This window comes from Hippocampus bargibanti, linkage group LG01 (genome assembly GCF_051943395.1).
Source record: "Hippocampus bargibanti isolate YZ-2025 linkage group LG01, ASM5194339v1, whole genome shotgun sequence".
Taxonomy (NCBI): Eukaryota; Metazoa; Chordata; class Actinopteri; order Syngnathiformes; family Syngnathidae; genus Hippocampus; species Hippocampus bargibanti.
Window position 1 is genome coordinate 28,625,083 of NC_142734.1, and position 14,063 is coordinate 28,639,145.

General features: G+C 42.5%; 1 protein-coding gene across 1 annotated transcript in view; it reads right to left on the bottom strand.

Moving 5' to 3' along the window:
• The window catches only part of dmd (dystrophin), a 119,250-nt gene that overhangs the window by 41,107 nt on the left and 64,080 nt on the right, over window positions 1-14,063 (bottom strand). The window contains exons 44-59 of the mRNA XM_089008406.1: window positions 13,358-13,510; window positions 12,655-12,825; window positions 10,756-10,878; window positions 10,506-10,678; window positions 10,283-10,418; window positions 7,679-7,854; window positions 7,353-7,500; window positions 6,003-6,116; window positions 5,750-5,899; window positions 5,559-5,657; window positions 5,376-5,472; window positions 4,478-4,647; window positions 3,873-3,990; window positions 3,292-3,503; window positions 3,037-3,191; window positions 1,391-1,580 (exon numbers count right to left, since the gene is read on the bottom strand). Coding sequence (XP_088864532.1) covers window positions 1,391-1,580; window positions 3,037-3,191; window positions 3,292-3,503; window positions 3,873-3,990; window positions 4,478-4,647; window positions 5,376-5,472; window positions 5,559-5,657; window positions 5,750-5,899; window positions 6,003-6,116; window positions 7,353-7,500; window positions 7,679-7,854; window positions 10,283-10,418; window positions 10,506-10,678; window positions 10,756-10,878; window positions 12,655-12,825; window positions 13,358-13,510 — 2,385 coding nt within the window. The remainder of the gene's footprint in view (window positions 1-1,390; window positions 1,581-3,036; window positions 3,192-3,291; window positions 3,504-3,872; window positions 3,991-4,477; window positions 4,648-5,375; window positions 5,473-5,558; window positions 5,658-5,749; window positions 5,900-6,002; window positions 6,117-7,352; window positions 7,501-7,678; window positions 7,855-10,282; window positions 10,419-10,505; window positions 10,679-10,755; window positions 10,879-12,654; window positions 12,826-13,357; window positions 13,511-14,063) is intronic.

A 14,063-nucleotide genomic window follows, 5' to 3' on the forward strand; every position in this document is an offset into this window, starting at 1 on the left:
GGGGAATCTATTATTATTATTATTATTAGTAGTAGTAGTAGTAGTAGTAGTAGTATCAGTAAGTACTATTAGTAGTAGTATTAGCAGTAGTATTAGTATGTACTGATGCCATAGCAAAACATTAAAGCCATTATAATGCATCAAATCTGTGAGTAATTGATCAGAATCAGAATCAGAATCATCTTTATTGCCAAGTATGTAGAACATACAAGGAATTTGTTTCCGGTAGAACACGCTGCACTAGTATCGTCGTCAAAAAAACTGCTAAGTGGCACTATACAGTTCCATTTGATGCCTTTTTTCTGCCATAACTCATGGGGGGTCAGTTGGGGGGGGCATGGCATCGTCATTTTCTAGTTAACGGAAGCACGACTCGCTGTCGGCGAAAATTAAATTTGCCTCACATTTCCGAAAGGAAGCTTAGCCGAGACTGTAAATTGACGACAGTTGGCTTCGTCGGTAGCACCAGCAGTGGCCTTTGGCGGGTAACATCTGCCGACTGAATGTGTTCGCAAGTGAAGTAGGGACGCAACAGTTGTTTAGATTTTTTTTTCCATACACCTGTATACATATTTGTAATTGATTAAATGTGATTAACTGTGCTACATGATCATATTTGTAGGAACATTGACAGTTTCATGGTTGTTTATGTTATTCATTCCATTGTTATGTGTTCACAAACGCCCCCACCAAATTGATTTTGTGATTTCTTCACTTGATTTTCTGTTTTGGTGCATTGTTTTCGCTTTTCTTAGGGTCATTGAAGTAATCGTTTATTCCCGTTTTTTTTTCGAGGCGGTCTTTGAATGCCTCTCGAGTCGAACGAGAAAATGCTGAGGCGACGCGCAGTCAGTCGACGTGTGTGGTTGTCAAAACTGTTAAAAGCAAAAATAAAGTGTACGTTTTTTAAATAAAATAAAAAAACAACACCACAGCTCTCCTTCTTTTCCAGGTTTAAACATATTTTTACATCCTTAAATGTTCATACTGTATTATACATCGCAATTGGCGGCCATTTTGTTTTGAAAATGGTTACCATGTACATTGCATGTAACGTACAGATTTGTGATGTCTTGTGAGGTACATTCTAACGTGGTTGGACTCTAATAAAAGTTTAAACATAGATGTCAGCAACCCTAAATAAGCATTTTTTTCACTGTACCACATGAAAACAAAAATAAACGCAAAAAAATCCTGTCTCTTTCCCTCCCAGTCTCTCTCTCACTCTCTCTCTTCCAGTCTCTGACTCTTTCGTGATATATGCAGTATTTGAAACGATGAACATCTTTGTGTGTTGCATTTTTTTTTAACACAAACATGTATTTATTTTTATTGTATGTTTTTTTTTGTGTGCAAATGTTGACGTTGTTGGTTGTCCTCTGTGTCTCACCTTCCATTGAACCAGAAGATTCCGGGCAGCCTGGGGTTGCTCAGCCAGCTTCTCTTCATTGGTGGCGTCTATTAGAACGTTGCATGTCGTCTCAGCCTCTGTCAGCCAGTTCAGGAATTTGTCTAGATCAAGATGGAACTGCTGCAGCAGCTTCAAAGCCACTTCCAGAGCCGCCTCTCGTTCAGAAACACTTCAAGGGGAACAAACGTGCATCACTAAGATTTCAAGATTTATCTTTACAGTACCTGATGCAAAAAGAAAAAAAAATGTATAATGTGGTCACAAGTCATTTTACAGTGAAAACAAATACACGAGAGTCAAAGTTCCGAAAATCAAAATTTCAAAACTGTGATTTGAGCATTTTGATTGACAGTTATGTATTGCAATTAAAATCAGTAAAAACATTCACAAATATGTCAGCACACAAATATAACAACAACAACAAAAACGGCGAGTAGGTTGATGTGCTAGCTTTTACATTTTAGAGGGTTAATAGTTGGAAACTAGTGATGGGCAAGTGAAGCTTCATGAAACACTTGTGATAGTTGTTAGTTGTATTAAGTTCATCCTGTCTACTTTATATCAAATTTAAAACAGATTCTTATCTTAAAGACAGTGTATTTTCGGTGTTCAAATACCTGACATGTTTCGGCGTCTACTTCCGCCGTCAGAGTGTCAGAGCTGGTGTTGCTATGAGACACTCTGACGAAGGCGGAAGTAGACGCCGAAACATGTCAGGTATTTGAACACCGAAAATACACTGTCTGTAAGATAAGAATCTGTTTTAAATTTGTGACAGTTTTTGACTCCTCTAGATGGCACTCTTGGTTTAAAGACGCAGTGGATTTTCAGCACTAGCCTTCATATTGAAACCAGGACCACCATCTGGAGGAGTCAAAAAATACCACAAGTGCTTCATGAAACTTCGTTTTCCCATCACAAATTAGCACAGGTTTTAACATGGACATTAGGATAACCAACACCTCCGGACAAGTTGCGTCCATAATTTGGAAAATCACTTCAAATGACTTCTACTGACCGCATTTTACAAAGATCCCACCGCAGATTGCGATATTTTACGTTTTAAAACTCGCGCTGAATACTCATGAAGTCTTGTTTTCGGGTTGATGCCGATGCCGAAAGTGACATCGCGGAGGGAACTTCCCTTACCGAGAAAACGACACACTGCATTTTGGGTACTTTGTTTCGTCTGAAAACACCGTGTTGATCGCAAAATTAGAGACTTCTTTAATCGATCGCAAACACTTATGCTTTCCTCTTCAGAACTATTTGAATAATATTCATAACTGGATGAGTAACAAGAAATCTGAACTCTCTGAAGCCATTGTTTGATTCTGGAGCAAGGCAGCGTGTGACCCATAGTGACGTCACGAACAAGGGGGAGGTACTTTCTGAATCTCCCCAGTTTCGAGCTAATTTGTGGCAGTTTTGGGACACTTTAAGTCATTTTTATTGGCATTTTGCGTTTGAGTAAAACTCTCACCCTGTATTTTAGATGCTATAAAACGTGTTTCTGATGTCAGTTAGGAAACAAAAAAATGGTGTCAGTTGTCCTTTAAAGTTTCTTTGGCATTTGCCATTATTGCTTATTGGGCACAATTGCACTGCGGAAAATGTGTACACACTGCTTGCTGATGTGTGTCCAGGTAACCACAATGTTGTCATTAATTTGGGTCACTTTGTGTGTGTCGTCGTTGGCGTAACGTGTCAGCAGCTTATCAGCCAACACGTTGGTTTCATCCACTTGACCTTGCCACTGCCGTAGGTCGTTTGCGAAGCCCTGATGGGAAAAAAGGAACAACAACAAACAGTGTGTCATTAATCGTGAAGGAATTAGCTGGCGCAAGTATAAGTGAACAAACTTGATGTATGGAGCACACCTTGAGTTCGGCATTCTGTCTTGCAAGAGCATCCACCGTGTAGGTGACCTCTTGCCAGGACTCCACCCTGTCGCTCGCCCGCTTGATGAGTGCGTCCGCCTTCTGTTTGGAATTTAACCACTCGGTGGAGTCCTGCAACATGTTGTGAAGCTGCTTGATTCTGGCCGAGAGTTTAAGCAGCGAGTCCTCCCAGTGCGTCTGAAGCCGGTCAACTACCAAACAAAAAGTCACAGACGAGCACATTCAGTAGCGAGTTACCCAACGGTGTCTTCAAAATTCACACTTAAAACTAGTGATAAATGAAAGCTTCGTGAAGCACTTGTGATATTTTTTTGCCACTCTTGGTGCTGTTCTGGGTTTAAATATGAAGTTTTGTACAAAGGAAATGCCTTAAAAATCCACTGCATCTTTAAACCAAGAGTGCCATCTAGAAGAGTCAAAAACTATCACAAGTGCTTCACGAAGCTTCTCTTGCCCATCACGACTTAAAATGATCCGACAAAATTTGAAGTCGACTAATCTGTATTGTTTCAGTAAAAGCACTTTTGCCACTTCGGACCAATTGGGGAATGCAGTCTTACTGCGCTCCGTGATGGCGTTTCGCGTGTCCTGGTTGCCCGTTTTGTTCTTGAGATTCTGGGCTGCAGTGACTTGTCTCTCCAGTAGAGGGCGTCGTTGTTCCAGCTCCTGCAAGGATGCCTAGATCCATCACAATCAAACATTTAGCTATGTAAGGGACTTTGGTGCCAGGTATGAGAAAAATGTTATTTGTTTACAATATAAATCTCTGGTTTTGTCATATGAAACCTAAAGTTACTAATTTGCACAAAACTGTACCCCCAGTATTGTGATGGCGACCCTATATTTATAATATAGATAAGAAAAGATAAATTGAGGGTACGCATGACCAAACCAATGATCACTATTAACTTTCTCATACATTGACGCCATATATGGTCCTTGCTAATATCTATCCATCTATCATCCATCGCTCCATCCATCCATCTATTTGTTTGTTTAGTCATGTGTTTAATCATGTATTCATTCATGTTTTCATTCAATCACATATTCATTCCGGTATTCATTCATTCCTTCATTCATTTGTTTATGTATTTATCTATTTACTTGTTTTTTAAATGCAAAAGTAGCAATTGATTTTAATGATGCGAGACTGCGAGTTGGTGACCTTGAGCTGGCAAATATTTTCATTGATGTCATCCAGGTCTGCCACAATGACGCGCTTGTTCTGCACCGTGTTGTCCAGCATGGTCAGCCAGTCGGTGAGCTCCGCCCATGACTTATTGAACTGTGCCAGAGCGGCAGAATCGGCCTGGGCGCCCCCCGTTAGCATTTCATCTGGTGGTGCACAAGATCACATGAGATGATGAAATCATTTAAATGATCACCAAAGACGAGCATCCAAAATTTGTATAGGAAGCACAAACAAGGTCTGTGGATTAATGATGGGCAAATGAAGCTTCATGAAGCATTTGTGATATTTTGGTGCAAAGGAAAATCTTAAAAATCCACCGCGTCTTTTAAAACGAGAGTGGCCTCGAGAAGTCAAAAATTATCAAGTGCTCCATGAAGCTTCAGCCACCCATCATTACTATGAATCGTAGTTCTAAAAATTATCTGTGAATGAGTTGTTCCATAACTTTTTCAAAAAAACTGGCAGTGTTTTTCAAGTGTGAGGGGTGGAAAAAACACAAACTGTCTCCTTTCATTGAATCTTTAAAAACAAAATAATTTACATTGCTTTGGCATTGAAAAAAAATCACAGACATGCAGACAGACATATTCACAAGGTTTTACACATTCACTCTAAAGCACTAAAACTGCTCTTGAGTGGTGATGTGGTGCTGGGAAAGTGGTGATGGGAAAATGAGGCTTCATGAAGCACTTGTGATATTCTTTGACTCCACCAGATGGTGTTCTTATTCATCTAGAGGAGTCAAAAAGTATCACGTGCTTCATGAAGCTTCACTTTGCCATCACTGCTGCTCACATTTGATCAAATGAGCGAATGAAATGGCTGCATAGCGAGCCCCCGCGTTGACATGTTGTCCCTTTCCACGACTTACCGGCTTTCTTGGCCACCAAGAGATTTTTCCTTTCCTGATACTGCCTGCACAACTCCATGATGATGGTCCAGTCTTCTCTGGTCTTCAGGTACTTGACCTGTGGCCATCAACATATCAACACACAAGGCATGCAAACACATTTGCTTCCCAACGAAAACCTTTCAGTGTGTTTGATTGGCGGACCTTATCCGATTGGCTCGGAGCGATATCTTTGTACAAGTGATTTGCTCGATGGAGTATGGACTCAACTTGGGGCTGCTTGGTTCGGACTTCCTCGACGAGCTGCCGTATAATGTATGAATGCCATGTGTTACATACACAGTTATACACACACATACAGTACATACCGGTACTTAAATGTGTGTGTGTCGTACACCGGGTGGGGGCTCCTCTGGATTGCGCTCCAGCTGAGTTTTGGTAGTGGACACCCAACCAGAGAGGTAGTCCAACTGAACCTGAAGCCCATCCAGTTCCTTCAGCAAGTTCTCAATCTCCAGCTGCCGTTCAGGCAGAGCTCTGGACACCTAAAGAAGGACAAAATGGCACATGAAAAGATATGGCAGCAGCCACAGAGTTCTGGATTATTGTTTTGTTGGCTATAGAATTCTAATCGTGCTTCACGCAAACCTGCTCCCATCGCGTGTTGATGATCCTGATGTCTTTTTGTTTGTCGGCGGGAATCTGTCGCGTGTTCAGATCCATCACCGTTGCTTTCTTGCGCGGAAGTTCGTCCACACAAGCCTGGCACGCAAATAAAAGGAGGCTACATTAAATAGACGGTATCAGAAAAAGGGGGAGATTTCCACGCGACAAGCCTACTTTGTATAATGTGCAGTGGGGGAAAGTCATATTTTTCATGCACTTTTTACATGCGGCGTATTTCATTTTGAAGGCACATTTGAATGTTAACCACCAGAGTGTTGCCGCCCGATTGGACGTTCCTCGTGTCATGATTTGTCTTTTGTTATTATGTGACGAAAATCGCACAGGTTTCATGCAAGTTAGATATTATTATTTTGTGGAATTTTTCCATCCCGGAAAATATTGACAGAGTCAGTCCAATGTTCATCAGTACGATGATATCAACAAATATATTTTTTTCAATATTGTATTTTTCACATGAACCCTTTCACTGCCAGATGTGGTGCAAAAATGTGTCTACTCCGGCTTGTATCAGTAACCTGTATTGGTTTGTACTGAAAAATAAATATTTAATAAAATATATGCTCTAATAAGATATGTACATGTATAACTGGAGAGAAGACTACATATGCTACAACTCGAATGTTCGTAAGTAGGGGAGTAAAGTAGGGTAAAATCAATACAGATGGTATTGATTTTTAGGACTACAGAAACATTCAATGCAGGGTAAGAAACCTTAGACTCACTTATTTCATCAGAAAAAAAAGAGTTAATTCCAAAGCTATATGGGTCTGGAGTTATCTGAGCTTGAAATGGGGCGGCTGTACAAAAGGCAAATACTGCCCCTTGTGGAAAGGAAAAACATTGCCAGAGGTCTGACCAGCGATTTATCGGCACCCCCCCTCACCAAGAAAAAAACAAAACCCGGACAAATTCGGGAATGGCGCTCCATGTCATGCATTTCAATTCCCAAATAAATTTGGGAATGGCAGTGAATGAGTTAAAAGGCGCACTGGATTATGAGGCGCGCCTTTAACGAATTGCTAATTTTGGATTTTTTTTCTCTATTCATCGGCCGCACCGCATTATGAAATGCAATGTACAATGCATCCACTAGAGGGAGCCATGCCAAAGGAATTGCCAAGAGAACAATCAGATGTCAGTAAAAAAGCAGCGACACAAAGCAGCGACACAGTTCACTTAACCGGCAAAACACACACACACACACACACACACACACACACACACACACACACACCCACACACACACACACACACACTGACGCAGGGGGCTCGGGGAAGGGGGTGTCCTTGGACAGTGTTTGTTGAGTGTACCTGCACTTGGCCCAGCGTGTCTCTGATATATTGAGGCTCAGCGGGCTGCAGAGGGATCCCCAGAAGCCCCTCCGCTTTGTTGAGCCAACCCATCATGGAGCCCACCGTGTCTTGCAGATGTGCCGCTGCCGTGCGTGCTTCGGCCGATCTGCGGGACATGAAGTCGCTGTCATGATGACACCAGCTGTTGTTGTGTGTATCTACCCGCCAAAATACACACACACACACATGCACACACACACACACACACACACACACACACACACACACACACACACACACACACACACACGCACACACACGCACACACACACACACACACACACCTTCTCTTGCAATCATTGAGCTGCTCGCAGACATGTGCCCAGCGAGCATTTAGGAATTTGAGTTGCGCTCTGAGGCGGGAGACATCATCCGGTGTACTCATCTGGCAGATTTCCTCGCCTGCAGAGGTCACTCTGTTCAACACCGCTTCTTGAAGTGGTATCGCTTCGGTCAGGTTCTGCAAAAGAGCATGCGCGCATGCACAGGAGATAAAGACTTTAGGATTTTCCTCTCCGCGCCTGATTTACTCAGGCATTAAATTGCGCATTTGCACACTCGCTGAAGAAAAAAAATGAAGGTGGTTTTCACCCATGGAATGTTTTGGAGATATCCGAAATGAAGTGATGAAATTGGACAAGAGGCGAGCAAATATATGATTCAGCTACAGAATGGAAATACTATATCACTCCAATAATTTTAGGAAGGACAGCGTTTTTAAAAAATGATTTGTTTGATTTGAGAATAATAAGAATATGAAAACCGCGAATCATCTCACAATGGAAAAATTCTAAATTTACAACAGCAAAGTTATGAAAGAAGAAAGTATAGAAAATACAGAAGCTGTTGGAACGGTAGCCACTCTCGCGTTGCCATCTTGAAGTCATATTCAACAGTGATGGAAAAATGAAGCTTCAGGAAGCACTTGAGATAGGTTTTGACTCCAACAGATGGTCATTTAAATCATTCATTCATTTAAATATGAAGGTTAATGCAAAGGAAATGTCTTAAAAATCCATCCACTGCATCTTTAAACCAAGAGTGCCACTGAGAGGAGTCAAAAACTTTCACGAGTGCTTCATGAAGCTTCACTTGCTCATCACTAGAAATCGTACCTAACATTGTGGTCCATGACAAAAAATAGTTTGACACACCTAATCTATGGTATGTCACTCTTGACGCAAGTGAAGGCGCCTTTCTCGGTCACATGATAGGTCTCCGCTAAAATGAAACTCAGGGGCGAGCAACATGAAGAACATTACCCACTTTTCTGAATAGCTACAATGTGCCAAATGAAACGAGTGGCATATACTTTATGTATACGTCCCAAAATCGGATACGAGAACCAAATCAAGAGCTAGTTTAGCCTCAGTGAGAACATTGTTGCCGCTTCCGATCGTTGACAAAAGGTTTGAAATAAATATGCAGCCCGCGCATTCAAAGAGGTTGGAGGGGCAGATTGGGTATCTAAGTCGCAGATGGTCTGCACTACATCGCCATCTGCGCGTGAAGAGCGCGAAGGTTGATCACAGACAGCTGGAAATCGGACTGGACACTTTTCTTTTGATCGCGGACATCAGCCGTCTTGGGCATCTTGCGCCGATTGTCTTTCAGAAATCTTGAGTTGCAAACTTTGTTTTCAAGGTAAATTAGTGAATGGTAGTGAATGAGTTAAAATCCAACGAATGTCGATTATCGGTTCACCTGCAAGCCGGGAAATCATCCTGATAAGTTAAATTAAAGGTGTGCTGGAGGATTGAAACATCGGAGGATACGGGCTTCCGAGGACATTCGAGATGGTCTGTCGCAAGCCTTTTTTTTTTTTAAAGTATATAAATATATATACAGTAAAGTCTCGTTATATCGATATCGGATATATCGATAGTCCCGGTTATATCGATACTATTTCTATGCACGCACGGAGAAAATTACATGCAAACAGGGTCGGATATATCGATAGTCCCGGTTATATCGATATTTTTTCGGACTCCCTTGAATATCGATATAACGAGACTTTACTGTATAAAAGTTTTAAATAAGGGCGGCCCGGTAGTCGAGTGGTTAGCACACCGGCTTCACAGTGCAGAGGTCGCCGGTTCGCGTCCCGGTCCGGCCTCCCTGTGTGGAGTTTGCATGTTCTCCCCGGTAGTAGTAGTGATGAAAAAAAACAAAGCTTCATGAAGCAGTCATAATGGAGAAGTCCCCAATTTGCAGCAGCAAAGTTATGAAAGGAAGAAAGTAGAAGGAGAAAATATAGAAGCTGCTGTCATGGCAGCCACTCTTATGTTGCCATCTTGAAGCCATATTCAATAGTGATGGGAAAACGAAGCTTCATGAAGCATTTCAGATATTGTTTTAGTCCTCCAGATGGTGCTCTTGGTTTAAATGTGAAGGTTAGTGCAAAGGAAATGTCTTTATAATCCACCTAAAGTGCCACCGAGAGTCAAAAATGATCACAAGTGCTTCATGAAGCTTCACTTGTACATCACTTTCTTTTACAAGACACAGTCGCACATTTAGGGCCGTGTGATCAGTTTTCACTTATCTGTTGTCGTAGTTCAAAGCTTCTTCGATCTGTGACGTTGGTTGGTTGAAAACAAAACAAGCACAACCAACTTGTTCATTCAACGTTGCCAACTAATGTTTTTCCTCCATTTCCGGGAGGAACTTTCAGGAAATTTTGAAAAATCCAGAAATCCGGGAAAATCCGGAGGACTTTCATCTCTGACGCATGGTATCATGGATGAAGATCTGTGCCCTTTTTTTAATCCCGAACCTTAAAGCTGCCTTCTTCTTAAATTGCAGTTTATGCAACAATACCAAGTGAGAGTTTCAAGCGTTGTGCATTCCAGATCAAATGCGTTTTTTTTGTTTTGAGTGTGGCTTACCCTGAGGTGCTGCCTTTGCGCTGCCGGCTCACTCTCGGCGAGCTTGAGGGCACCCTCAGCTTCATGAAGCCATTCTTCGAGCGCCCTGTGGTCTGCTATAAACCTCCGCCACTTGGTGTTGCAGTCCCCCCAACGCCTGAAAGTGCACACACAAACACACCGGTCGTTCGATTTTCTTCCAACGGCTTCGTCACCGTCCCCTTTCACATATTTTTTTGCTTACGTGAGCCGCTCTTTGTGCAGCTTGATCAGTTTGTCCCAGTTAGTTCCGAGTAGATTGGCGGCTTGGTGGATCCGTTGACCCTCCAGAGGTCGGGCAGGGGCCGCTACATCTTGTCGGCGAGACAGCGCCGCCTCCACTGGAGCTCGCAGTTTGTCGATGTTCACTTTCACTTCCTGTGTGTTTACACCCGGGAGGTTACATTTTTTTTAAAGTGAGGCTTTGTTACTGGAACGCAGCAAGTGGCACTGACCTTCAGGCAGCGCTCCTGCTGAGGGAGGTCGTAATAAGCTGCCGGCCAGTATTCCGGCGAGCACAGCTTGAAGTCGGCCTCCGCCACAGAATTTAGCAGCGCCTGCAACTCTGCCAGGTAATCCTGCGCACGCACGCGCGGACACACAAACACACACGGAAATGAGACGAGCATATGTGCCAAATTCACAAAAGCAGACCAAAGTTACAGTAGCTCTAACAGAAACTAATTAAAAACATCTGGAATGCATAATTTTGCATGCCATTAAGCAATTTTTTCCAAATTGCTACATCGACAGGAATGATTGACTGTTGAGTAGTTACGGGAAAACGAAGCTTCATGAAGCACCAGTGATATTCTTACATTCTTCCACATGGTGGTGTTGGTTTACACATGAAGGTTAGTACAAAGGAAATATCTTGAAGATCCACTGCATCTTTAAACCAGGAGTGCCATTTAGAAGACTCAGAAATTATAACAAGTGCTTAATGAAGCTTCATTTGCCCCCCGCCCTACGATTTATGTCTTACGTGACTAAAAAAAAGTAAATAGTGAATGCTGAGATGGGATTCATAGCAAGTGAATCCAATCCATTCCCGGTTGCCATGCAAGCATGCCCATCTCTCAGCATTTACCGATTCCTCAATTTTAGAGTCCATGCGTCATATGACTCCAAAATATTTCTTGTTCTCATATTAACCATTTGAGCACGAGTGTAATTGATGTTGCCGTCAATAACTAATGGGGCTGTACTGCAACACCCCCCCCCCCTCCAGTGTAGGACCAGGATCACCAGTGTATGACAATAACACTTTCACCATGACTACAAAATCTACATCTGCATATGTATTCCCAATGGAAGCCGGACAAAGATCACAGGGATGAAGCGGCTACCTGACCAATGAGGTCAGTTTGAGCGTCCCGGCTTCAAAACGTACGTATAATCCGATAATATCCAATACAGTCGTTTGATCACATCAAATCAAACAGATTTTGTCCAAGCCCATCACAGGAAATGGATGTCGGGTGGGTGCTCATGATTAGATGTGAGGTAAATTGCAGTGACATAGACCCAGACGAAGAAACAAATGAGATTTGAATGTGACTTTTGTTTCACATAACATCGAACACATAGTGGAGGAACCAAAAACAGGAACTGAGTAAAATTTAACCGTTCAGATTGATAAGGTAAAAAAATGAGTTAGTATGCCTCAGGTAACCGGGAATATTATCATTATTCCCTGCCGTGAATGTTGCAACAAAGATCCAAACACTTACTTTGAATAGCGTATCGTTGTACAATTTTCATCACGGAAGACGGCCTGAACCAGATTGTCTGTCAAATGAGGGTGTGTAAACCACTGTAGATGAAAAGGTTTCTTCAGCCGTCATCTGTACTTCTTTGAAGGTGTAGGACGTTTCACTTCTTATCCAAGAAACTTGATAGTTTTTGACTCCTCTAGATGGCACTCATGGTGGATTTTCAAGACATTTTCTTTGCACATACCTTCATATTTAAACCAAGAGCACCATCTGTAGGAGTCAAAAATATCACAAGTGCTTCATGAAGTGTCATTTTCCAATCACTACTATTGACAGCACTTCATGGTTGTTAGCTTGCAGGCCAACATTTCAGGGCCAGGATTTTATATTTGCACCTATTTGGCCACACAAGTGTTAGTAATAGTTAGTAACTCGCATCACGTAAGTTTATTTATTATTGTATCTTGTATGTTTTCTTTCTATGCTTGTCTGCGACTGTAAAGTGTCCTTGAGAGCTTTGAAAGTCGCTTAGAAATAAAATGTATTATTATTATTATTGTTATTAAATTTGCGTTATTGTGGAGCTTAAAAGTTGTCTGTTAGCATCGAGGAGAATTGACGGCCACCGGAACTCACACATTGCCTTTGAAAAGGTTTGAGCTTGCTCTCCACCTCGGCCCAGCGTGTGTTGAGCTGGAGCTGCCGGGGCTCCACTAGATTGGCGGCTCCAGCCTCTGAGAGCTGATTGGCTAAACCCTGCACCTCCTTAAGCTCCTCCTTCTTCCGGGCCATCTGTGAGACAATTTCCTAGTGGACGAAAACCAACCGAGGGCATCATTTTGTGTGTGTGCGTGTCTTTGTATACTTGGGAGTGAGTGCTTTCTGCAATTTCTAAGGGGAAGCAGAGTGAGACAAATGTGGCCGGGGACAATTCTTAAGTGAGACTTTATTAGTACAATCAGTGGAATGTGCAAATGTGTGTGTGTGTGTGTGCGTGTGTGATTGTGCGTACGTGTTTATGAGTGTTGGAAAAAGCACACGGACAAAAAATAAAAGACAAAGCAGTGACAAATTTCAGTGATGGCACGGAGAGGCAAAGATGACGTCCACTTAGCGAAATGTCATTGTGATCATCTGAAAGCGAAAGACAAACACGTGAAGTCAGAAGGTGAGGTGGAGAACAGTGTGCGGCAGGGTGGGGGTCTTCCACAGAGACAAAATAAGGCAAATGTGTGTAGCATTGACATCGCTAAGTTAAAACTTTAGAAAATGTGTGTGAGTTACCCGGTCCTCACAAGAATACACAAAAAGGAATGTGTGTGCGTGCGTGTGTCGTCACCTTGACCCGCTCGCTCTCCGGAGGGTCAGGCAGCTGATCGACACTTCGCTGGATGTCGTCCAGCCAGGCCAGGAGGTCATGTGACTTCCTTCGGTACTGGTACCACTGAGGTGCAATGGCGAGCGCCTTCCTGTTCCTGAGCACGCGAAGGTCCTGCACACGCACACATGTCACAAATGATTCATCGGCTCCCATGCAAGACATTCCAACATTTCCATGCACGTTGTTTTTCTTTGTATTTCTTTTCAGGGGGTTATTTTTGGTCCGATGCGAGTCCATTAGCATTTGACGGTTTAGCTTTGGGGTATGATACCCCATTGCAGACGGCTCAACAAAAACACACACACACAAAAATGCAAATGTTGTTTTCCTAACCCACTTGCTTTGGTCACTGTGGATTTAAAGAAGATGGGTTACTTTTTCTCAATGTTGGTTTAGTTTTTGTGTGGAGGGTTGGGATGGGGGGTGGCGAGCAGCAGATTTGGTTGAAGACTAGATTTGGGTGTTCTGAAGCGCGATAGATATTTTTTTCCAAAGAGTCATTAATATGTTTATTTTTCACCTCTGCCATACGAATACTTAGTGACGGCCAAGTGAAGCTTCATGAAGCACTTGTGATAGTTTTTGACTCCTCTTGATGGCACTCTTGGTTTAAAGATGCAGTGGACATTTCCTTTGCAGTAAACGTGACATTAAAACAAAGCAC